Genomic DNA, 25,332 nt, shown 5'->3' on the forward strand with positions numbered 1-25,332 from the left:
CCGACCGGAAGTCTGTTGGGTTTTTCGGTAATTTCCGTCATTTCCTCTTCTTCGGCTCGTCGTCCCGTTTTAAATTAATCTCCGTGAAGTAGAGCGAGAGAAGAACTCGTTTTATCATCGTGTCCGTCGAAGGAAGAAACATTTCACTGACGGGACTGTAGCTGGACTGTCATGGCGGAGGTTGGACATGTTTAGCTAGGTGAGTTTAATCAGAGTTAACGGTTGAACTGTGCTGTAACGTTCCCTGTAGTCGAACCGTACCGGCTCGTAACTCAACAGTTGCTAGCTTAAATGGAACAATAATAGCATTTATAGCTAAACAGCGGAAGATATGACATCTATTAAGTGTGTGTCGTTTGTTTCTGCGAGCTATTCTGTTTTATATACAACAGTTTATCGTATATAACGACTGAAACAAGCGTCTATTTATGTGCTGAATGTGAAAGAGTTGTGTTAATACTCAAATCAACAGCATTTCAGAGACATGTCAGCTTTATGAAGCAGTAATGAGCCATCTCTCCTTCTTATTTCCCTCCAGGCGGAAGGCTCTGGACAGGATCCTGATCACACTGCAGGTACCATGAGGTGACGACTGTGACAACTTGTATTTCTGCCTACGTGGACTCATGGCAAGGTAACACACTGATAACAGCCTCTGTGAGAGTCTGCTTCATAACGTGCACTAGTACATATATTTAACAGTATATGGACTGATTTAACTCACACTCACGCAAGCCACACTGCACGTTTTTTAATTAAGTATCAAAATTCAAGTCTTTGCTTTAATTGTCTAAATAAACAAAACAGTGGAGTGTCTCCCTGAGCTGTTTGTACAGAATATAATATGCATGTATTAAGATCGAACTGAATAAAATAGCTGCTAAATAATGAGAATCGTTTTGTTCTTCCTCCACAGGATCACTTTCTCCTGCCTGCCAGCCTCCTGGTACTGCAGCGTGTCCCAGCTGTCTCTGGGCTGCGCTCCCAGGCAGAGACTGCTGCTGCTGGTGCTGCTCTTCATCACTTCTGCCATCTTCCTCCTGGGAACCTACCAGAGGCAGCTGTGGGGCCCGCAGCGGCGGCCCGGGGCCCGAGTCAACATGTGAGTAGACACATGCACCGTTTATGTAGAGATGAACCATGTGAGGACGAGCTGGAGGGCTCTGCACAAACATGGTCTGTGGGCCCTGTGACACTGGAGCTGCACAGAGAGGTTGTGGGTAATATACACAGGAGGATGACGTTAATGTTGCAGATCACAGCATATATACCTTCTGCTTATACTGCTTTAAAGTCAGGTTAAAGGAATAGATTAACAAAAACATGTAGTTAAAGCATGTCTACCTCTGCTGTTTCAACCCTAAGATGAGTCAGATTTTCTTCTTTGCATGTGATTGGCTGATTGATACAAACCTCCCCTCTCACATGCGACAGTTTGTATCAAGGCTGGAATATTCCTGGCAAACAGTCCCAGCTGATAACCAGCTGTGAGAACAGTTATCACACTTGTTTTTGAGGAGACGTTGGCTCGCTGTGTGAGACTGACTGCAGATGTTTGGTTCACTTCTTCACAGCAGTGGTTACAGACTCTGTCCACCTCCCAGCACTTCTGTAGATATCATGATAATATCGTTGTTGTGAATTCTTGTGGGCCCAATAATGTCAGATCATCGTGACAGCCTTAGTGTATTTCTGTATTCACTGTCTCCTGGGACGTTATATGTCGGCTTTTCATGTTTGTTTATGGTCATTTATATTGTGTTGTTAGATGCTGGTCAGTTTACATGCTGGAATCTTTTGTTTGTTGTTGATGTGTATAATTATATCCGTGAGCATTTATGTCCAATATAACATCCACTCCCAGGCTTCTTAGAAATACAGGATATAAACACTGTTCCTCACAATGTGTCTGTGTCCTTTCCTCCAGGTACCTCTCCATCGCTGAGTCCATGGAGGCCACTGACGTCCTCAACCCTGCTCTGAATTATGGGATCGTGGTGGACTGTGGCAGCAGTGGTTCCCGGGTCTTTGTGTACTACTGGCCGCCTCACAACGGGAACCCTCACACCCTGCTCGACATCAAGCAGATGAAGGACCGGGATCGCAAACCAGTCGTCAAGAAGATCAAACCCGGTGAGGAAGTTGAGCCCAGTTGTAGCTGCGTTTGTCATATGTCATAAGTTTTTTTATAACCCAGGCACACCAACAGACCACTACGCAGACAAAGCTTGGTTCTCTGCTTGGTACACATTTGAGTCTGTATATTCTTGTATGAATGTTTCTACTGTCTGTCATGGACAACTGTAGTTCCTTTGTGCATTGCAGACTCTTTCCAGTGCATTGTGTGAATGGAAATGTAACAGTTTTTAATCAAGAATCAGCCAAGCCAACAGCTGCAAATCTCAGCTTCTCTGCTCATTTAATTTCAGGGGTTTTAATCATTTAAAAGCAAACTAAGACCGCATCTATATGTGTGGTGCAAATGCAGCAGAATTGGTGGAGAAAAGGACAACGATTCGGCAGAGATTTGGTCAAGCATCATCTCGCCAACGTGTTGGAACAATCTCCCATTTCTCTGATTTCACAATGGTGCCATTGAGCCACAGACCGGTTCATCCAGTGTTGTTGAGCATTTTGGTGCCAGTTTGAGGATCGTTACTTACATCGCCTGTCTTTTGGCTCACAGTCAAAACAGTGAAAGACGGAGTGTGTTAAAGAGATAGAAGATGGCATTCATGGGAAATAGAATGTAGAAGGAAAGAGAAAATAATTAAAGTTTAGAACAAGAGAAAACTTTACTGTGATACTGGTTCTCCTTGTAGTGTAAACTAAAACGTGAACTGAGGAGTAAGAGTGTTTCTGATGACGTTAGTTCCACAGAAAGGTTCACTCAGTGCTTTGTTTTTATCTCAGTTACAGTCGACAGATTAGATATTCTGGGTTTGTTCCAGGAGCTGCAGCTAAAGGCTGCGTGGCACTTTGAACCCTGGGACATGATGCAGCAGCCTGTGTGTCAGGAACGCCACTGTGTGCTGCACATGTATGAACCTCATTAGTCAGATATATTCAAATCAGGATCATTGTTTTATTTCAATTTCAAGAATTTGAATTAATTTATAATTATTCTTGTACATTTTGCCGTTTTATTTCAAGCAGAGCCTGATCGATAAATTGGCCGGACTGATGGTGTTGCCGAAAATATAAAATCAATTAAACAATATAACAGAGAGAGTTACTGTTCTTATAAACATGACAGTGATGTGACAGTTGTTCTTAGTTCAGAAGTTTGTCCACCAAAGAGCAGTGACACGTCGATATTTCCAGTTCTGTAAAGGTGTAGTATGCAGGATTTTCATGTCTGTTTGACTGAGGGTGGGACTGAGCTACACACAGGCACAGAGAGCAGATAACACACATAAATCACACATTTTATGAAGTTCAACACGATGATCTCTGCAGTTTTGCAGAAAAATCAGTCTCAAACATGGAAATGTTACCAGCAACATAAATACATGAATCGATCAGATGAAGACATAAATGTGCAGTTTGCCTCTCTGAACTTAACGACGTCTTTATCAGTATCATCTGATCTTTATCGCATTAAAGAGAAAAGTCATTTCCTTGTGGATGTTATAATTCTGTTTTGTTTTTTTGTACCTGCTTGTGCTAAAGTGTGTGTTCTGGTGGTTTCTCTCAGGTATCTCCACCCTGGCGAAGTCACCAGCTGAGGCCAGCGACTACCTCCACCCTCTCCTCAGCTTCGCTGCCGCTCACGTCCCGCAGAACAAACACAAAGAGACGCCGCTCTACATCCTCTGTACTGCCGGCATGAGGCTGCTGCCAGACAGGTAGACACAGCAAACGGCAGCTGATCGTGTGTTGGGCATCAGTTACTAAATTATGTTGTGATTAAACTATTCTGTGGTCCTACATGCTGACAATTCCATCAGTTTTTGATAATTTTCAGTCTTAAATCAGTCAATAAATTATTGCACTATATACAGTCAATAGCCCAATATATCTAATAAAGTCTAATACAGCAGTAGGATGGAAACGACAACAACGCAGACTACCAGTTTGTTTACATTTGGTTACTTATGTAAGTTCCTCATTAGCAGTGTTGAATCCAATTACTAGTTTACAACAAAGTGTTTTTTTCTGTAGTTTCAAACATTTAATTAAATCCAGTGAGCTGACTGCAGACACTCAGAATGTTCTTCTTTGGTGTTTGACGTATCACTGATGTAGAATATATTCCATCTTCCTGACCTAGAATATTTTTTAGGCGTTCAGAATCGCGTTCTTGGGCGTACAGAGATATTTTGTAAAACAAAGGTGATGTGGACAGATTCTTTTCTGAAAAGGTAGTGAAAAAAATCAGTTCAAAAACATCTGTATACATGTGGATAAGGCCTGAGTGTGTGTGTAGACGTAAAGTGTTTATATTTAACATTTCTCTTCGTTCTCTTTGTGTTTTTCTCTGATGTTACATTCCTTTTCTTTATCACTGCATTTAAGGAAGCTGGCGTGTAGTTTTGTTTCTACTTCACTGCTTTTTTATAGTTTTAAAAAACTAAACAATTCACTGCAGCGTTATTGTTAAACTCTATTTGTAAAGCTTCGTCTAAACAAGAATAATCATATCTCTGGTCTCTCTCTCTCTCTGTGTGTAGTGTGCAGGCGGCCATCTTGGAGGACCTGGTCACCGATGTTCCCCTGGAGTTTGACTTCCTGTTTTCCCGTTCCCATGCTGAGGTCATCTCTGGGAAACAGGAGGGTGAGATGATAAGCTGCCTACAGTGATGCTGTTACTCACAACGACTGGTTTGACTGTATTTACTGAGTTACTGACGTCTCTCTCTAACTGCTGCCTGCTTGTTTTCCTCCCAATCGTGCTCGTGATGTTCCCGTTCACTCTCAACCCTGAAGGAGTGTATGCATGGATTGGCATTAATTTTGTGTTGGGCCGCTTTGAACACGCTGATGATGGTGAGTGTGTTGAGAAGACGTTTCTGAAAGTGTCACTAATGTTTGTTTGGGTGTTTTGATTCATCTTTCTTTAGACAGAGAGAGTTAAAGCGTACTGTCTTCATGTTTTCTCAGAGAGCGCCACAGTCGAGGTGACAACAGGGTCACAGGACCAGCGGCCAATCAGCAGGCGGCGCACAGTAGGCATCATGGACATGGGTGGAGCTTCACTGCAGATTGCCTATGAGGTTCCCAGCTCCATCACCTTCAGCACCCCAGAGGAAGTAAGGAAGTGCAGATAAACACTTAGTTTCTCACTCAGTTAATCTTAATATAAACAGGGAAGGTCACTGAGAGTCGAGCTGGAACGATTGATAACCAAATAATTCTTTAAAATGTCAAACATTGTCCTGTTCCAGCTTCTTAAATGTGACGACTTGTTGCTTTTTTTTCATAATTTCTAACAGTAAATGAAGATTAATGAATGACTTGCTCCAGCTCTGTTATTAACATTAAAATGATCCGCGTTCATGCTCGTGTATCTGCAGCAATCTGATATTTGTGTTTCCTTCAGGAGGAGGCGGGGAAGATGGTTCTGGCAGAGTTTAATCTGGGCTGCGACGTGGAGCACACGCAGCACGTCTACAGAGTCTACGTCACCACGTTCCTCGGCTTCGGAGGGAACATGGCCAGGCAGCGCTACGAGGACCAGCTGGTCAACAAAACGCTCTCCAAGAACAGGTACAGACCTGCACATTCACACACACACACGCGGTGTATTTTTGCAGTGAAGATTGCGTCCTCGTAGCTTTCTGCTATAAAGCACACTGCATATTTTCTGTGAGATCCAACCAGGTGGTACATGATGTAAAATATAAGCTTTACGAGCTGGTCGGTAGTGACAGTCTGTTGTTTATGGTAATTATGCTAATATCTCTAGATTCATTTGGCTGTTAAACATTATAGAGATGCAAAACTGTTGAAGATTTAGCTGCTGAGCGTCTTCCTTCGTGGCGCTCATATAATTAGAGATATTCTTTTCCAGGTTTCTGACCACACAGACCGGCCTGAGTGCAGACAAGCCGTACCTGGACCCCTGTCTGCCGGGCGGCCTGTCAGACACCGTCGTACGGGACAACCGCACTCTGTACCTGAGGGGTCAGGGCGACTGGACCCGCTGTCAAGAGGCCGTCCGACCTTTCCTGGGCCTCCACAACGGCACCATGTCACCAGGGGGCGTCTATCAGGTAACCTCAGTCAACAAAACACTGGTTCATTATGATTTAACATCCTGTTGTGAATGAGGAGTTGACTTAACTTCAAATCCCTGTTTTTTTTTCCAGGCTCCCATCAACTTCAGCAACAGTGAGTTCTACGGGTTCTCCGAGTTCTTTTACTGCACGGAGGACGTGCTGAGGTTGGGAGGACAGTACGACAGCCAGAAGTACTCCCGAGCTGCGATGGTACGCACGTACAGTCTCTGCATCAGTAAACTGGAAGATAAGCATATTGTTTTGGTTATTCTAGGAAGCTGAGCGGATGTGTTTGTTTTGGTTGTCCTGCAGGATTACTGCTCCACCAAGTGGTCGACACTGAAACAGCGTCTGGACAACAAGCTGTTCTCTCAGCAGGCCGACATCAGCAGACTCAAGTAAGTTCTGCTCGCTTCCACTTGATTATTTTATCTCACCACAGCTCGATTATTGCAGCAGCCTCTTCTCATGTCGTCATCTAAAAACTTTGTAAAGTCTACAGACTGTACGTCTGTATGTTTGTGGATTTGAAGATCTTATTGGTTACTTTGAAAGCTCTTCACGGGCCGGCTCCAGATTATATTTCAGCCCTTTTTAATTCCCTTAAAATACCGTAGTCACTCTTCAGAGTCCAGGCTGAAAACTAAAGTGGACGGTGTTTTGGCTCTGAGGGCCGAGAGGCTCAAGAACAACACGCCTCAGAGAAATAAGCCCGCGTCTTCAAATAAATCTCTTTTTAAAAACGTACTTTAAGCGGGAAGCGTGTCCTGATTTGAACTTATATTCCAGCGCATTTAATTAGCTTTGATTTTAGATTTTAATTACATGTTTCTTGTATATTTGTGGTATTTTATTTCATTTTATCTATGTAAAGGACTTTATACTTTGGTTTGATAGGTGCTCGATGAAAAAGTAGTGTTATTTAGTTACAGTGGTGCAGCTCACTGCAGGGTCACTACATATTACTATTATTACTTCTATGGTTTCAGAAAGTTACAGATTTGTTTTCAGATGTTATTTAGTCACAGAAACACGTTTAGGTGGCTGCAGATTATCCAGAAGGAGGCGCTGTTCAGTCACTTCTGGACTTCTTCTACACCTGCACCACCGCTGTGAGGGGAATGTAGTGTCAGCAGTTCAGACCTGCACATGAAGACGTGTTAATATCACCGCCAGCAAGCAACCAAAGCTTCTTGTGTATGCAAATCATTTATGTTCGTGTTCGTGTGTCTCAAAAAAAAAGACTCAAAAAACCTCCACCAGATGTGAAACACTCAAATCAATTTAATCTCGTGACTGTAAAAGAAATGCTGAAGATGACAATTGAGGATTTAGTAAATAAGTTTATAATTTTCTTCCTCCCTCTAAATATAAACCAGTTGACAGAAAGCTTCAGCAGAGACTCGACTTTTAGACAATTAACACCGAGGCTGACGACTGAGCCGACGTGTTAATTATGTGGAGGAACATTCAGAGCCAACTGTTCCACTAATGAACAAAGAAATGTAAATGCTTTCAGTAACAGTCGAGTTTTCAGCTCAGACACTGAGCACCAGAGGCAGAGCTGCACGGGTTGTTGACTTCACTGATCAAAGTAACCAGGTCGACGTTCCTGGAGGACGGCGAGAGCTCGTCGACACCCGACAGAGCGAATGTCTCGGTGTTCGTCAGAATATGTGCTCTGGTTAATGTTTGAACATTTCACAGCCATAAAAATGAAACACAAACAGCGGCTCGAAGGAAAGGACAGACTTGCAGCTGCTCAGCTCCTGCGTGAGGCAGGTGTCAGATTAGCTGAAGATGTTATTTTGAAACTGAAACTGACCGCAGAGTCAACACCTGTTCACGTGTCCCTCCCTGACTCGTCAACACAGATATCAGTGCTTCAAGTCGGCCTGGATGTACGAGGTGTTGCACTCCGGCTTCCGATTCCCCGCCGACTACCCGAGTCTGAAAACAGCCCAGCTGGTTTATGACAAGGAGGTCCAGTGGACTCTGGGAGCCATCCTGTTTAAAACCCGCTTCCTGCCTCTCAGGTAAACTCACACACACACACACACACAGACCAGCACTGTTCTGTGAACCAGGAGGGATCAGTGTCAGGTTTCTGTATTGGACACATTCTTTTTTTATGCATTTCTTACATTGGATTGTTTCAAAGCTGCTTCCATCACTGTTGAATTATTAAAAGAAAAAGTCTTTGCTCTCCAAAGAAAAACCTTCAAGACATCAGCTCTTGTGTAATGTGTGATGTTGGTGTCGTCTCCAGGGACCTGCAGCAGGAAACGTTGCGTCAGAGTCACTCCAGCTGGCTGCGCTCCTCCTTCGTCTACAACCACCACCTGTTCTCGCTCTGCATCCTGGTCGTGGTGCTCGCCATCCTGCTCTACATCCTGCGCCTGCGGAGGATCCACCAGCGGGAGCAGCGGCAGGCCGAGGCCCTGAACCTCCTCTGGGTGGAGGAGGGAGAGGCCCTCCTCCCCTGAGGGAGGGAGGGAACACGTCCTGATGACCTGCAGGGTTTCGTGTCCTCCACGACATGTTTGACTTATTAGAATCAAACCACGACCAAATAATGTGAGTGTGGAGGACAGATAAGGGAACCTGGATGCTCCTCAACCAGCCAAGAGTGTGACTCGGCCTGTGAGGATGAAAAGAGAGGAGCCAGGATTTTATTTTGCAGAAAGACATCACAGCACAGAGTCGGTTTAATGAGCCCGGAATCAAACTGCTCTGTATTAACTTTGATCGTGCAGCTTCAAACAGAGAGACTGGAAGTATGTTCTCCGAGTTCACTCCCTTCACTTTCTCCTACTTTTACTTTGGAAGAAAAGAATCCACTCGACATAACAGGATTGAACAACTATCATTATTCTGCCCCCATTTCTCCAAAGATCCAAAGCCCCGTGTTAGAGCTCATTTTGAGAGGCAGTCCAGACGGCTGGCCCTGATCCGGTGGGTTGATCACTGCAGAGAGAGAAGACGGAGGAGGTGGTGTTCTCCAGCGGAGGATATTAAACGTAGGATTATGGATTTGTGGAAGACTTTGAAGATCAGTCGAGGTCTATTTAGGAGAGGAGAAGTAGTGAACGCTCGCAGCTCGGCTCTACTGAAGGCAGAAATCATCCGTCCGTCTGAACCAACAGCCAATCGTCTTCACAGGAGAGTGAATCCTCATGACTCAGGTGACCTCACACCTGTCCTGCAACTCAGTTCATAACAGGATACCTCCAAAGATAATCGTGTTCTCATCAGCTGTACTTTAAAGCCAAAATGACACCGTCCATAAATCTACCAGCATCCTGCTCGTTAGCCCCGCTTGTACAATCACAGTCGATCACTGAGGGTTAGAGATACGGCACTGACAGTATAACACTAACTTATTCAACAATAACTGAGCTATAACACGACTGTGACAGAGCTTTTAGCATGTTAGCATGCTACTGTTAGATAATTTAATGCTAAGATGTTAATTTAGCTTCAAGAGTTCAACAGAGTGTAACTGAGAGCTGAGCTGATGCTGAGCATGTAGAGCTGAGCCTGACCAGCAGAGTCTGAAACATCCCAACATGGCCACCGCGCAGGTGTTCAGGTAACAACTGAACCTTTCAGCCGAGGCCAAACGTGACATCTTTTAGCTGCCAGAGATTGTATAAATTGCTAAACATAATTTAGCGCCACACCGGGCCGACAGTCGGACCGTCACCGACCGTCTGTGGCTCTGGTTGTTGTAGTTGTTGTGAGTCCTTGTCGACGGCTTCTCAGCCACCTGGGTGCATAGAATCGTCGCTGTTCATCCATTCAGCGCGGTTTCCTCTCATTTCTCACCTCCACCCGCTTCGTCAGTGTTGTTTGCAGCTGTTTATCAGGCGTGTTCTCATTAGAAGCAGCCATATTGGTAATAGCAGCGTCGGAGCAGACATGAGAGCGGACCGTGAGAGCTGCTGGGCTGCAGGCTCGCGTGCTGCTTTCTGGTCGAGACACAGACGTCCAGTAGTTTGTTGTGTCTGGGACCCGAGTGCACGTGACCTTTAAATATCAGCCAACAGATTTGAACATAACACAAACGGAGGAAAAAGATGCTGGAGACAGTTTTTTTTGTTTTACTTTAAACCTAAAAATCCTTCTTTCACCTCCGTCTGACAGACGACATGTTCACACCCAGAGCGTGATGCGGCGCTGCACCTCAGTGAAGTGATATCACAGCTGCTTTCATCAAGAGAGCAGCAGAACTTTCCATCAAACATTCTGTTTCAGCGGCACCTCTCTCCGTCCCGACGGGACGATTTCCTCGAAAGCGACCGCTGACAGACCGATGATGTCAGCTGCAGAGCTCAGATTGTGCTTTGATACTTGAATGCCACTGTTGTCCTGCCAGGACCTGCAGTCCAGTCCAGCACAGATCTGTATCAGCGGACAGACGGAGCCGGGAGGCGTTTCAGCTGAAAAGAGCGTCGAGATCTGCTCAGTGTTTGGATGAAGACGCTGACAGCAGACTGATTCAAACAGACATCATCTGATTTCTGAACGTAATAACTCCACAAAAGGGATGAAAGTGTAACGCTGCTGGCCCGAATGATGATGCCAGGGCAAGTTGTGATTCAGAATGAACTCCTTTAAAGCCATTTCTGGGGAGCCAAGCCTTCCCCCGAGGTCTGCTGTGTGCAGGTTCTTACTTCCACTGTATTTCATAGCTGTTCAAGAAACCACTGTTATGTTTTGTGTTTTTCTTGGCTTGTGCGTAACGTGCTGACAGACCGACACGGACGAGCAGCGAACCGCGACGATGCAAACGTGTGTGAGCAGCACCTGGCGACACTTCCCTGAGAAGTTTAATAATGAGTTGATCCCACAGTGGGAGGAGCTTCATGTCCAGGAAGTCTCATTTGTAATTTAACTCTAATTTGTGGGACATGATTCATCAAACTGAGCGCTGACGGCTCCAGTGTTTTATAAGACGGAGCTTGTTTTGGTGCTGATGTGAATATTAAGAGAGGAGGAAACTGTTTCACATACAAAGAGGAAAATGTGATTCTACGCGCTGTGCACACACTCGTCCTCCTTTCTGTTCTCTCCGTCCTGACGCAGATGAGCTGTGACACGTCCTCGTCAAACTGTCAGTGTGTGTTTGTAACCTCCAGAAATAGTTAAACTCCAGAGTGTGTGAGGGGAGCTGAAGGTCTGAGCGCCCACAGAGCGATTTCTGCTGGAGTTCTGACCTCGTTCTGATTCATCCGGACCTCCTCTCAGGTTCTGACTCCTGACACGGGACCTGTGTGTGTGTGTGTGTGTGTGTGTGTGTGTGTGTCCAGCGCCGGGTTTTGTGCAATGTTGAACTGTAATTCACTGAATTTTGACAACTTGACTTCAACGTTTTTAATTCAAGGTACCTGCAAAGAAACAATTCCAATCCAATAAAGGATCCTTTTTGTAATGAAACAGTTTGGAGTCTCGTCTGGTTCCTTTATTCAGATGTGGAGACGTACGATTCGGGTCAGAATCCTCTCGGGTCCTGTGGTGAAAAACAGGAACGCCAACGTTCCTCTAAAATCAATTTGATAACAAAAATCACAGGAAATAAGTTCATGTTTAATATCAGACTGACACTGGATCAAAGTCCTTAATTTGTTCTAATAGTCGTATTTACTTGATTTGAAACATTTATATTTAAGCCTGATGTCAAGATACAGAGAAAAATATACGCAGTTACACATTTAAATATAATATTCCAGCTGCTGAAATGTGACAACATGCTGATTTGCTTTGACATTTCTCACAGTAGAAGAAGAGTCTTTGGGTTTTTGGACTGTTTGTCAGTGTGACGTTTCCCCAGAAAACACAACCTGAAGGACACAAATCACAACAGGGTCTGAACAAACAGAGAACGCAGAGAGCCGACTGATGGTGTCGACTCCCTGAAGACACACGACCACCTGAGCAGGTGAATGCAGCGCTCTTATAAAACCTCCTGGCTGACTGATTGTTGTCACCTGAGGGACGAAACATCACAGGTGAACCCAACAACTCCTGACGACCGGAGAATCCCTGTTCCCATCAGGACCTCAGGGAATCTCTGATCCTTTTTTGACATGACAAACGAACGTGAATTCCAGTTACCACAAACATCTCTGCGTCATAATCTGTAAAACAAGTCTTCACATCCACGTTTAACTGGTAACACATACGCTGATACTGACTTATCTGTGACATGCAGAGATCAGCAAGCTTTATATCGACCTGAAATGTTCTGACAGTGAAACAACTCTAAAACTTGAGTTTAATGAACTATAATTGTCTAATTTTTGAGAACTTCTCATTAAAGGGGGTGTACGTCAAATCTTGTGTCATGAGATGTTTCGATTTCTCTTAAAAATCACTGATCGTTAAACTTGTTTTGAACGTTACGGATGAGAAGAAAACAGAAGTTGGTGCTCGTCAACATTCAACCAGTCTGAGTCGGAGCCCGGGGTCGTTGTCAGAACACGTCAGAACTCATAAAGGCTCGATCCGCCTCTTTATTCCTTCAGGATCAAATTAAGTCAAAGAATAAAAGCTTCTTTCATAAACAACGCAGTGGCTCTGTCCGACCTGCTGGTGGAGCTGTGGAGCGCTCAGGAGCCGCTCGGTCCCACAAAGGAAACACATCCTGACTTTGAGAAGAAGAAGAAAAGGAGGACAGAGAAGAAGAAGAAGAAGAAGAAGAAGACACCTTTAATTAAACTCAGCGACACCTGAAACAAATCAATTAGCGGGAAAACATCTCAGCGTCCTCAGAGAGCGGCTGATTATATCAAACACACGCAGACAGTTTTATTTTAAAAATATACTTTAATACAACAGCTGCATATAAATATTAAAATATACATTATACAGGTGTACAGTACACTCACACAAAACCAAAAACAAAAAATATTAGGCTTCTATTTGTACGGCACTTCTTGTATTTTTATTTTTTTTGTGTTGTTTTTTTTTTTTTTTGAACTATTTTCTTAAAGGTTACTTACTGACGAAGGAGTTGTACATAAAGATGTGTTAATGTGTTAACAGGTCCGAAAGTATCACTGTAGTAATGTGATTACTGGGTTACTGAGAGACAGACGGAGGGGAGGAGGGAGGGAGGAAAAGGGGAAGAAGAGAAGTAAGGGTTGCTGTACAGTATATGACATGGCATCGTGGAATGTTTGCTCGTCTCTCGATCCTCCTTCTCCTCCTCATCGTTCAACGTCTTTTCACATGGATTTAAAGAACCGGCGGGGACGCGATCGCTCAGTCTTTAACTCTACCAGACGACGTCTTTCGTCGGATGTCAAAGCATCCGGACGTCGTGTTTTTATTCGGCCTCACGTCCACAGCCGACCTTCGACCTCGACTCGTCGGCCCCGACAGAAACGACTGACTTGGTTTTGGTTAAAGCCGCGACGTGCCGCTCGACGCGGCGCCGTAACGTTTGAGACACAGAGCTCGGCAGCTGCGATTCAGATCTCTGGTGAAGTTTTAAAAACCTTTAACTCGCCCCAGTGTTCCCCGTGTAGAGACTCGTACACGTACGTCCACAATTTTTTTAAGATCAGCGATGGATGGAGCCGAGCTACCTGATTCTCCCGTTTCCATTCTTAATGCTAAGCTAAGCTAATCATCTGCCGGTGGGAACCCTCACATCTCGGGATAAATGAACTAAACTCGTCAAACTCTCAGAAAGACGACGAGCGGAAGTGCAACTACTCCTTCAAACTGTTTTAACCTGGGCATCTCAGTCAGGCGGTCCAACGGTGCACAGCGGTCTGATGATTCTGGTCGGCTCCTCCCTGACAACGAGGGCGAGCAACGATTCTCACGGGTCTTAAAGGTGTTTTGAACGTCAGAAACTCTAAATCTAAAAATAGGATTTTTAAAGCTGTATATTCAAAGTTTTCTCGGCCTGTATCACGTCAGACATCTCAACCCAGACGCCTGCTGATCTGAATACAATAAAAACGCGTGTTCGCTACAGAAAATGTGCTTTTTTTATGAGTCCAACATTGACGGACTGAGTCAAATGTGCCACTATCTGTCAGTGTGATCAGAACACTGATCTGAAGCTGAGTTCTGATCGACACATATTCATGTCAGGCTTCTGATTATTTCTGCACATTTCCAGTTTGAGGCCCGGCTACTTTTAGCTTCAGTCCGGCCCGGTCTGAGTGCAGAAACAGACCGCTGGTGGATCAGAAGTTTGCTTGTTATTTGGCTTGTGACGAACAAAGTGACCGAGCAGACCTCACAAACAACTCTTTTCATAAAAGCCCCGAAACCTTAAATCAACACAGGTACGGACCGAAGTTTAAAGAGATGTTATCGTGGCGCAAAACGCTGCTGGTGTCATCATTTGGTAGTCGTTAATCTACTTTGTAACGATAAGTTTAAGTCTGTAGACAGTTTAAGTCTCTCGCTAGCGTCCTGATTGGTGCACAGAAGTATGTGACATCACCTTTTTCCAACTCAAACCAGAGAAACGCTCGAAGGAAAACAGAAATACGTGCAGAATAACCACAAGTGTTGTAACGGCTGCAGGAGTCAGGGCTCTTCAGGGTCTTTAAACGACCGCCTGTGTTTTTGAAACATCACCAGAGATTTACATTTGATGCAAACGGACGCTCAGCTCTGTGATCTGACATGAGAGGTACAAACTGGAGCCAGCGTCCAGCTCCTCCGCCTCAGGTTTGAAAAGGCGTCACGTGGACCTGCAGGTCGAATCTGACACCTTTCCAGGTCAGTGAAAAGGAGACGGGGGGCATCAAGATGCAGGTCGCCTCTTCCTCCTCCTCCTCCTCCTCCTCCTCCTCATCAGCTGTCAGAGTGTGAAAGAGGGCGGAGGTGACGGAGGGGATTAAAAAGTTTGGAATAAGCTATTCCGAGGCCCCGGCTAAGTGCTGCTTCCCCCGTCGCCTTTGAAACCGGAGAAGCCTGAGTGTCTCCCACAATGTGAGCGCTGGAGCAGAGTGGGGACGGGCACCCGGAGGTCAGCGGCGTCCCACCAGTGTAGGCTTACTGATGGCTCCATTCAGCCCGCCGCTCCACGACACCTCAACACCCGCTCCAAAGAACCAGGAGGAGCTGAGGGAGGCAGGCAGGCAGGAGGCCTCTCCTGCTCCTCGTCACTCCATCGCTGCTCCTACATTTGTCCTAACTCGACTCGACTTAGTGTTTTTCCACGCAGGGACCGAAGGATTCAACACACAGCAGCTCCTCAGCGTCAAACCTTTACAGCCACTGAGGGCGCAACTAACCATCAATTCATCTGTTAATAGTTCAGCCAATTAAAAGTGAAATCATCAAGTGCCTGCGTGGTTTTAATGTCAAAATATATTAAATCTGGAGCGATATGAAACAGAGACGAGCAGGAAACTGCTAAACTTCTCTTCAACGATCACTCAACTATCAAAACTGTCGTTTCATCGCTGACTTGGAGCTGATGGACTGACCCCAGATGTGCACCAGATGTGACTGTCACGTCTCCGTCATCAGAAGCATCTCAAGACGCTGCAGCTCACTGAACTACGATCACGATCATCAGTCTCAGATCATCGCCACAGTGTGTGCTGCTGTCTTCTCTTCTTTCTATGTATTTTAACATTTCTCCACGCGCGTCAGACCTCAGAGACCGATAAAGTTATTTCAAATTAAATCGTACTGAACGAGCTGAGGGGAGATAATTGCATCCTGATCGCAGACTTAAATAAACTGTCAGCAGCAGACAGAGATGCTCACGTATTATTGTTATTAATGGAGGTTAGGAACGTTTACGAAATGAAAATTGTATTAATTGACAATTAGAGACGTCTTGTTATCGAAATAAAACACACAGTTTGATTAAGAAGCATTAAGATAAAGTTTATTTTAGCCTCGGTGCCGGCTGGACCGCGTAGAGCAGCGACAGACGGGATCTCTGCGATTAAAACTCAAGAAGCTGATGTTCATTATTTGTTCTTCTGACTTCTAAAGTAAATATCATATCATCATATATCACGTGTCAGAGGTTGATGATGAACCGATAATCGATTGTTAAGGCAGCTTACAATTGTCTAAAAATCTGTATCCATCACAGCAGGAGAAGCAGCGTCGCCGGTGGAAACTGTGTCATCCAAATCTAACTGAATGTGCCCACCAGCAGCTCAACAGCTCTTCTGTTTCCACCGGCAGCCATTACTGTCTGGTTGCCGGGCAACCAGCTGAGACTGGAGGGGGGGTCATTGGACCCGGCCGAGAGAAAGTCCAGCACGAGACCGACCGGAACCATAAATGTGTGTGTGGATAACGTCACCCGTGAGCCAGGGTTAGCTCTTTATGCTAAGCTAACATCCAGCGTCGTTTCTTTAAATATCAAATTCATGTTACATTAATCGTCTGTGTTTGTTTAAAGGACCGGGGGAACTGATGGACGCCGGCTGCAGCTGCGACGCGACGCAGCCGTGTGCGGTGGACATCTGGGGTGTTTAATTATTCAGCTGCTCTTTTCAGGCACTTCAGCCAAATACAGAAGAACGTCCTCTCGATAAGAAGCGGACGAGTCAGGAGAACGCAGCCGAAATGTGGCGTTAAAAAAACAGATTTCTTCATCAGCAGTTTCACGTAAAGACTGGACGTCTGAGGAGCTGAAGCTCTTCTGTCTGTGTGTTGGACAGCTGAGGTGGATCCAGCTTCCACTGAGAGGACGGAAACTTTCTCCCTCTCAGACGAGACGCGTCAGTTTCAGGACTGTTTACTTCTCCTTGTCTCTTGTGACGCCGAACAAGGAAGCGATTCAGATAAGAATTGTCCCAATTTATGCAAAGTCATTGTCCATATTAGGTCACAGCCGGTTGTATCTGCGAGCTGAGAGCTTCACTTCTGTGTTTTTTAAGGTCCCAGCTGTTCCCCGGTCGACCCGGGCCGAGCTCACAAAGACCGCCACAGAAACGTGACCCCGCGGCGGCCATCTTTGGGTCAGTCCAGTTCCCCCCGCGCTATCTGCCTGCTGCTTCCAGGTACACATAAACAGAGGCTTTCTGGGAAACTGAGTCAGGAATGTGAGCACAGACATGTGGCCTTGCCAAAAGAGGCCGCCCTGCATTAAAGCTATACAGTTAAAGGGATATTCCGTAGGAGAGGAATGATGCTACAGTGTCATTTTAAGCCCTTCTACGAGCTCACTAGTTCTGCTAAATCCGGCGTCGTGTCTTGTTTGTCGTTTGGATCTGTGGCAGGAATTTTGCTGCGTTACAACAGTTTTCTGTTCAGTTCAGTTTTTGGCATATACGTGAATGTACACAACAGATGGTGTGTCGCGTTACATAACGCCACTTTGGAGGGGAGGAAAACATCAGGACAAACTTGAGCATTCAGAGCGGAAATCCCTCTTAAACCCAAAGAACTCGTCCCCTCCTCCGAGGCGACAGATGGTTCTCGCAACATTTTAAACTTTGTGTGCGGTTTGTTTTCAGCCGCTCCCTCGCGCTCTGTTTGCTGTTGTGCGAGCGCGTGTGGAGGAAGCCGCTGCCAGCATCCGATCCTGCGACTTCCCAAAGCCTCGAGAGGCGGCGGGAGGAGGGAGGAACCGCGTGTCCGCAGCACAAAGAGCGCAGAGTGCACCTTTAACAAATCATTTTTATTCTACTGGCCTGGACGACCGCGCCCTGGATCCTCATTTACAGTAAGATGATCACACAGAAACCTGAGCCGGTTTCTGTGGTGGTGTTTAACTTGACATCAGAGCCTCCTGCTGCTGCATCGGGCATCGTTTTTTTGTTTTTTTTTGCAAAGCCACAGACAGATATCTGTCTTCAGCATCAGAGCTGACAAAGCTCTGCACACCAGCGGCAGAAATCCACGAGGAAACCTTTCCAGCTAAACGCCAGGAATCCTCCGTTTACAGTACATGTCTAAACTCATTCCACCGTGAGCAGCGTGTCCCAGAATGAGCGGGAAACACAAACCTAAACAGGAGCGAGACAAACTGCCCCTGAGCTTCAATACGACCGCGAGCGAGACCTCGAGGAGGTGAAGGTTAACTGCTCCTCTCCCGGCTCAGACAGGAAATGGAGTTTCCATACGAGGAGAGCCGTATGTTAAATCGCAGCAGCTTTGGAACGCAGCCCAGTCGAGCTCGTCAAGGTTGAAAAACAGAAGAGGAATGCTTCAGCTAACAGCGTCTCCTCCGCGAACACTTCCCAGAGATGATGTTCGCAGCGAGCGCTGCCGGCTTCTGATCCATGTGTAGGTTTTAATCTGAAAGAAAAACATTTTGGTTGACTTTTTTTTCTGTGTTTTTTTTGGCTGAATGTGTGATCGGACCCGACGCGGGCCTGCAGGGCTTTTTTTTTTTCTTTTCTTTTTTTCCCACTAAGTGAAGTCAAGTGAGGCCAAGCTGGGAGCAGTAGTCATGGGTTACGCTTTACCTTGTAACAGGGTTCAAGATCAGGCATAATAACACAGGTCCCTGTGGCTGAGAGCTGCAGGCACTTCAGAAAGGCGTCATTATGCAAACAAACTGCCTATTACAACAGTTTGTGCTCGCAGGCCAAAACCCAGTCAGCAGTTACCGCCTGATGCCTCCGCTCAGGTTTGCATTGCTTTTTTATTTTTTTTTTCATTTTTCCATCGAACAGCAGCACCGCTGAGACAAACCGAGACCACCCGTGGAAGCGCCGAGCGCCCACAACGAGTCTCTCAATCAATATCTGTCTTCAGACAAAAAGGTGCCAAGAGTCTTTTTTTTTTTCTCTTTCGGAGGATCTGAAGCCCTCTTCAAAGGTGCTTGGTTGTTTTTACCACAGTGCAATTCAAAGGGTCCTTGACATTTTTTTTTTTTTATGTCCAACAACATTTAGAGACCTTGGACAGATCGGTCTTCAGCTTCAGCAAAGACCGCAAGAAGAAGAAAGGCAGATTTCTCAAGACTGACGCCCACTCAGTGAGCCGTGGCATCGCCAGGTTACAACAAAGAAAATCAAGAGTAAAAAAACAAAACAAAAACAAAAAAAAACAAATCAAACGTATTTGCTTCCTAGATCTACAAGTGTTTTTTTTTTCTCTATTTGTCATTGCAATTCAAGGAAGGTGCGCTACATAATCAGGTCAGGGGTTGAGGCGAGGGCTCGGGGGACACTTCCCTTTTGTGGGTAAAAATAAACGCCGCTGCAGATCAGCTGACGGAGCACCAGGCTGCAGAGCGTCACTCACTTCCTGTCCCTCACGCCGCTCACGCTCTCTCAGGTCCATGATATAGTGCATTTAGGTGAAGGGGGGGGATTAACGTCCGTCGGGTGAACGCCGTCCTCTGAGGACGCGTGCGGGTAAACATGACAACAATCAGGATGTTTCAGTCACTTTCTCCCAGAACGAGACGACGTGTTGATGGCTGGCAGCATCTGAAGCGGTTTTGGTGTCCGAGTGGTTTCAGCAGTATCACTTATCTTTGGTCAGTTTGGATTAAGGTGCAGTTTTTTTTCTCCTCTCGTTCAGTTTTGACTCTGCTTACGTTTTTGACGGGGTGAAGGGCTGTTAAAGAGGGGTGGAGGGGTGGAGGGGTGGAGGGGTGGAGGTGGGGGGGTTTATTAAAGCTCCAAGGACTTTTTCCACAACAATCAGGCTGTTGTTTCCATCAGCAGCTGCTCTGGCATCAGGACTCCATCACTTGTTGTGTGTCACAACATTTACTGACATTTCGGATGGCCGATGCAATCCGAATGGTATGCAGTGCTTCTATAGGAGCCCGGCCAAACACACACACACACATCAGACACACACACCAGACACACACACACACACACACACACACACACCAGTTTCTTTGTCTTCCAGGGCTGGGCTCCTCCCACTTCCTTATTTTAGCACTTCCTCTATCCTCAAATGCCCCCTCGCCCTCGGCTCACTACCGGTCCCCTGCCGGCAACTACGACCATCTACAAAACAGTGCAATGTCTATTCATAGGCACACTGGGATACAAATACAGCACACAGAGGGAGAGAGGGACTCTATACACACTCGTACAGTATGTTACATGTCCAACATGCACACACACACTCACACAGACAGAACACAGAACACACAGACGTCAGCAGCGGCAGCAGCAGCTCCGGCCCGGTGGAGGAGGAGGTGGAGGAGGTGGAGGAGGTGGAGGAGGAGGAGGAGGTGGAGGAGGTGGATGGAGGAGGTGGTGGTGGAGGTGGAGGAGGAGGTGCAGCCTGCAGGGACAGAGCGGTGAACGCGGCTGCTCTCTGGAGGACCGACCGGAGGAGATTTACTCCCATTTGTGTTTAGGCTGCTCCGTCCTCTCTCCCAGCGTCTCCACCTCGACATCTCTTACTTCCAATGTGTACAACGTGGGAGTGGAGGTGGTGCAGAGAGGCTTGGTCAATTCAGGTTGGTTGGTGGTGCTGGGAGGGGAAGGAGGAGGAGGAGGAGGAGGAGGGCGAGGCTGGGTGAGTTTAGCCCGCCGCCTCATCGTCTCCTTGCGGCAGCTCCTTGCGCTGGTTCTGACCGCTGGCGCTGGCCGCCAAAATCCTCTGCACAAAGTCTTTGGTCCGCCCGGCGACTAGAGGACCTGCAGTCGTCATGGAGATAAATTTGGAGGTGTGATGGGAAATAGAAAAGGACAAGACAGGAAACAGATCATCACAAAGAGAAAACCAGAATCATGTGTGACAGTTAACGCGGCAGAACATTTTCATGTTTTGTAAAACAGCTTCAACTTAAAGGAGCATTTCAGTCGTTATCTCCCCACCAACATGTCAGCGGAACGTCAAGGTGAAGTTTTTTTTAGTCCACAAAACATTTCTGGAGCTTCACAAACAAACACAAACCGGCTCCGTGCAGCTCGTCTGGTGTCCCGCAGCCTCCAGAGTCCAAAGTGATTTGCGGAGACGTTGTTTACACCGTCTGAAGCGCGTCGAGGGTGAAAATAACGTCTTTCCAAGTCAATTTGGGATCTCCAGGCTTCCAGAGATGAGAAATGTTTTGTGGACCACAAAACTTCACCCGACTTTCCATCAGCAACACATGACTGTACGCATTTAAGACTTTAAGTTTCCGCCTCGTCGCTGCGTTCGTGCTCTCTCACCGCTCGACTCTCGCAGGATGTCTTCCAGGCGTTGGGTCATCCCTCGCTCGTCCGTGTCCTCCTCCTCGCTGCTCTCCACCCGCAGTCGGATCACCTCCTTGATCCGCAGCAGAGCTCCCAACAAGTTCTCTGTGCGACAAAATAAAGAGAACAATCATTTTCATCTCAGAAATACAAAATCAGCACAGACGAGTGCAGCTGAGGTTACAGAGCGCTGGCTCGCGTTTCTGGCGAACCATCGATGTTTATTGTCGTCTTTACACAAAGCAGCCTCACAGGAATCTCGCCAGCACGATTCCGACGAAGCAGAACACATTTCAGTAAGTAATGAGGTCCGATAACCGGCCCGAGCAACCGACAGCATTTTGTTCCTTGAGAACTCAGACCACAAAACAACAACAAGCAGCCGGCGCCTCGCGGGACGGAGGCCGTGTTTGTTTTGAGGAGCAGAAAGGAACGAACGAGAAAAAACAAAAGTGAACTTGCAGCTGACAAACAGCAGCGAAAGTGAAATGTGACCGGAGCAGAACGGCCCGACGCAGCGATCCTCCACTGGAATACCTTTAAGAGCGATTTAAGATGCTTCTGTGAACTTCATTTTAAACATTACAGGAGTGAATGAAACACACGAGCTCCACAGATTCATCACTGATCATCTTCCGTCCTGACGTCTGATAACCGTGACTGAGATATTTGCAAAATTCTGCTATTCCAGCTCCTGAAATATGAATATGTTCTGGTTTCTTTCCTCCTCTGAGACAGTAAACTGAATATCTTTGTGTCGTGGGCAAAACAAGACATTCAGTAACGTCTTCTTGGACCTTCGTATAAAAACAACCGAGGAAATAAACGACAGATTGCTCAATTATGAAAATAATTTCGACACGAGTGATTAGAATCAGGTGTTTGTTCCTTTAAAACGCAGCGTTGCTTCATTTCCTCCTCGGGCAGATTTCCTTCCTTCCACACTCTCTCACCCCGCAGCTGAACTGTATCGATTCATCCGTTCAGTCTTTCTTCAGTCAGAAGCTGTGAGCGCTCTCCGGCTGAAGAAGGAGGTCGTCAGAACACTGAGACCACGACCACGTGAGAATACTAGATCACATCAGCCGAACGAGACGCGATCTTCTGGATGTTTTCTGGTTGATGAATTGTGAGGTGCTGAGATGTGGAGCACATAAACATCTGAACACTTCTGACAGGATATGTTCTAACGTGGCAGCTACTGTACGCTGGCGCCAGATCAGCTGTCTATTCTCACTCCAAAAACAGGATTAGCTCGCGGCTCATCTCTGCCGCCGCTGCTGCTGCTGATGGTGTGAATCATCAGCACCTTCTGTGATTTCTGGCCCCTCCCCCCCCGTGTGGGGTCATGTGACCCGATGGCGCCATGACACCCCTCCTGTCAGAGTGTGTTATTCTCTCATGGATCTGATTCCTCTTTAGTCCGGCACTCGTCTCGGCGGGGAGTGTGTGTGTGTGTGTGCGTGGGCGAAAGGACCACGGTGGGTCTGAAGTGATGCATTGCATTCTTCTGTATCTCTGTCACACACACACACACACACACACACACACACACACACACACACACTGGCACGAGACCAAAGGTTTGAAGGTTTCAGTCGAATCCGCTGCTGTAAAGTCTGTAAAGTGTGTTTTTGTACAAGCCGAGAGAGAAGATGGAGAAAGTGGATGAATGAGAGAATTTAGAAGAAAAAAAGAAAGAAAAGAAAGTCAGAGGAGGAAGAGGAGGAAGAGGAGGGAGAGGAGGAAGCCAGGCGATGTGTGAGGTTAAGCCCTGTGTGTTTTGGCTTCCTGCCAGTCGAACATAAAAAAATGTTTGCGGGAGCCACAACTGAAGCCTGCTGCAACCAAACGCCGGTTCAGGATCAGGAATGACTGGAATGTTAAAAAAAAAGAGGGACAAAGGAAGTTGGACGCTGCACGGGGGTTGAATTCAAAGAAGTCAGAGCTAACCAGACGAGGAGGAGGAGGAGGAGGAGGAGGAGGAGGAGGAGGAGGCGGCTGACAGATCTGGCAGAGGAAAGGTGTTGATTATCGGGGAGGAGGTGAAGTCACCCTTCTCTGGTTTTTTCCCTCGATCCTCGAGTGTTTACACGCTCCTCTGCGATCTTGTTATTATCGGCGCTCTGCGGTAACCTGATTTCTCGAAGGCGTCTTCAAAGCGGCCCCCTCGATGAAGATGGTTTCTCCGTCATTTGTAGCTTCATCTGTGTTTGATTTCTTTTTACGCGGAGAGGTCGGAACATGTCGGCTTCCCCACTTCACGCTGTGGTTTCTTATTGCTGTACGTTGGAGAACGGACCGCAGTGGAAATGAGCCGTCAGTGACTTTAACTGCTGCTGTGTGTGAAATAAATCTCGGTTAAGCGTTAAAGTCAACTTGGTTTCCTTCACCGAAGAACTCATTAAAACAGCGACATGTTGGACATAAACTTTAAGGATGATTAAGTCACTTTTACATTGAAATTCTCGAGTATACGCAGGTGTTTTAAAAGGATAAACAGTAGCTGAGTCTGTCTGGGTTTCTTCTGGTGTGTCACTTTCGACGCAGCAGAAAAGACAGAACAATAAAATATCTTTTACATCCATCTGTCTTTTAAACTCAGCGCTGACTGAGCGATGTTGGAGCACGACGAACGCGGAGATCTGGAAATTAAACGCACGTTCATGCTGAAAAATTAGCGTGTCCGCCCGGATGTCACAATCATCGGGATACGATCTGATTTACACTCCTACTGTGATTCTGCAGCCTGATAATGAAGGCTGGTTGGGTTTGTTGCCTCATGTTGTCATGGTATAGTAAAGGATTAAGTCCCGTGATTGTAAAACTAAGACAAATTCACCCAGTGAGAAGAAACTGGGTTCTGTCCTCATACAGAGCCCGATCGTTTCTTTCAATCTGAAACAAAGAGCAGCATTTCTGTCGTCGGAAGGGTGGGGAGGCATGGGGGACGGCCCCCCTTGTAGCCAATTGTTGAAAAACATGCGCTAAAGTGCCCTCCTGGGAGCCAAACCGTGTGCTAAAGTGCCCTCTTTGGAGCCAAAACGCGCGTTAAGGTGCCCTCCTGGGAGCCAAAATGCGTGCTAAAGTGACCTCTTGAGAGACAAAATGCATGCTAAAGTGCCCTCCTGGGAGCCAACATGTGTGCTAAAGTGCCCTCTTGGGAGCCAAAACGTGTGCTAAAGTGCCCTCTTGGGAGCCAAAACGCGTGCTAAAGTGACCTCTTGGGAGCAAAAACGCGTGCTAAAGTGACCTCTTGAGAGACAAAACGCTTGCTAAAGTGACCTCTTGGGAGACAAAATGCATGCTAAAGTGCCCTCTTGGGAGCCAAAACGCATGCTAAAGTGACCTCTTGGGAGACAAAATGCATGCTAAAGTGCCCTCTTGGGAACCAAAACGCATGCTAAAGTGACCTCTTGGGAGACAAAACGCATGCTATAGTGCCCTCCTGGGAGCCAAAACGCATGCTAAAGTGACCTCTTGGGAGCCAAAATGTGTGCTAAAGTGCCCTCTTGGGAGACAAAATGTGTGCTAAAGTGCCCTCTTGGGAGCCAAAACGCGTGCTAAAGTGACCTCTTGGGAGACAAAATGCATGCTAAAGTGCCCTCTTGGGAGCCAAAACGCGTGCTAAAGTGACCTCTTGGGAGCCAAAATGTGTGCTAAAGTGACCTCTTGGGAGCCAAAATGTGTGCTAAAGTGCCCTCTTGGGAGACAAAATGCATGCTAAAGTGCCCTCTTGGGAACCAAAACGCGTGCTAAAGTGACCTCTTGGGAGCCAAAATGTGTGCTAAAGTGACCTCTTGGGAGCCAAAATGTGTGCTAAAGTGCCCTCTTGGGAGCCAAAACGCGTGCTAAAGTGCCCTCCTGGGAGCCAAAACACGCGCTAAAGTGTCCTCCTGGGAGCCAAAACGCATGCTAAAGTGCCTTCTAGGGAGCCAAAACACGCGCTAAAGTGCCTTCTAGGGAGCCAAAACACGTGCTAAAGTGCCTTCTAGGGAGCCAAAACACGC

General features: G+C 46.6%; 2 protein-coding genes across 14 annotated transcripts in view; one reads left to right on the plus strand and one right to left on the minus strand.

Annotated features, from left to right (window-relative positions):
• LOC115587215 (ectonucleoside triphosphate diphosphohydrolase 7-like) lies at positions 1–11,660 on the plus strand. Its single transcript, XM_030426922.1, has 14 exons — positions 1–199; positions 539–634; positions 917–1,102; positions 1,928–2,133; positions 3,698–3,848; positions 4,674–4,777; positions 4,930–4,989; positions 5,104–5,252; positions 5,543–5,709; positions 6,014–6,215; positions 6,312–6,431; positions 6,534–6,619; positions 8,096–8,257; positions 8,491–11,660. Exons 2-14 carry the CDS (start codon positions 627–629, stop codon positions 8,705–8,707), a joined length of 1,818 nt encoding a protein of 605 aa, XP_030282782.1. The 5' UTR covers positions 1–199; positions 539–626; the 3' UTR covers positions 8,708–11,660.
• Positions 11,661–13,155: 1,495 nt separating this feature from the next.
• The window catches only part of LOC115587270 (CREB3 regulatory factor-like), a 40,507-nt gene continuing 28,330 nt past the window's right edge, over positions 13,156–25,332 (minus strand). For all 13 annotated transcript variants that reach the window (XM_030427112.1, XM_030427102.1, XM_030427021.1 and 10 more), the window contains 2 exons: positions 21,299–21,427; positions 13,156–20,782 (listed from right to left, as the gene is read on the minus strand). In XM_030427112.1, coding sequence (XP_030282972.1) covers positions 20,667–20,782; positions 21,299–21,427 — 245 coding nt within the window. In that variant the 3' untranslated portion in view covers positions 13,156–20,666. The remainder of the gene's footprint in view (positions 20,783–21,298; positions 21,428–25,332) is intronic.

Source organism: Sparus aurata, chromosome 1 (assembly GCF_900880675.1).
Source record: "Sparus aurata chromosome 1, fSpaAur1.1, whole genome shotgun sequence".
NCBI classification, from domain to species: domain Eukaryota; kingdom Metazoa; phylum Chordata; class Actinopteri; order Spariformes; family Sparidae; genus Sparus; species Sparus aurata.

Coding starts and splice junctions, on each gene's coding strand:
- LOC115587215 (XM_030426922.1), top strand. Junction 6,620..8,095: donor GCCGACATCAGCAGACTCAA/GTAAGTTCTGCT, acceptor TCGTCAACACAG/ATATCAGTGCTTCAAGTCGG. Junction 8,258..8,490: donor ACCCGCTTCCTGCCTCTCAG/GTAAACTCACAC, acceptor TGTCGTCTCCAG/GGACCTGCAGCAGGAAACGT.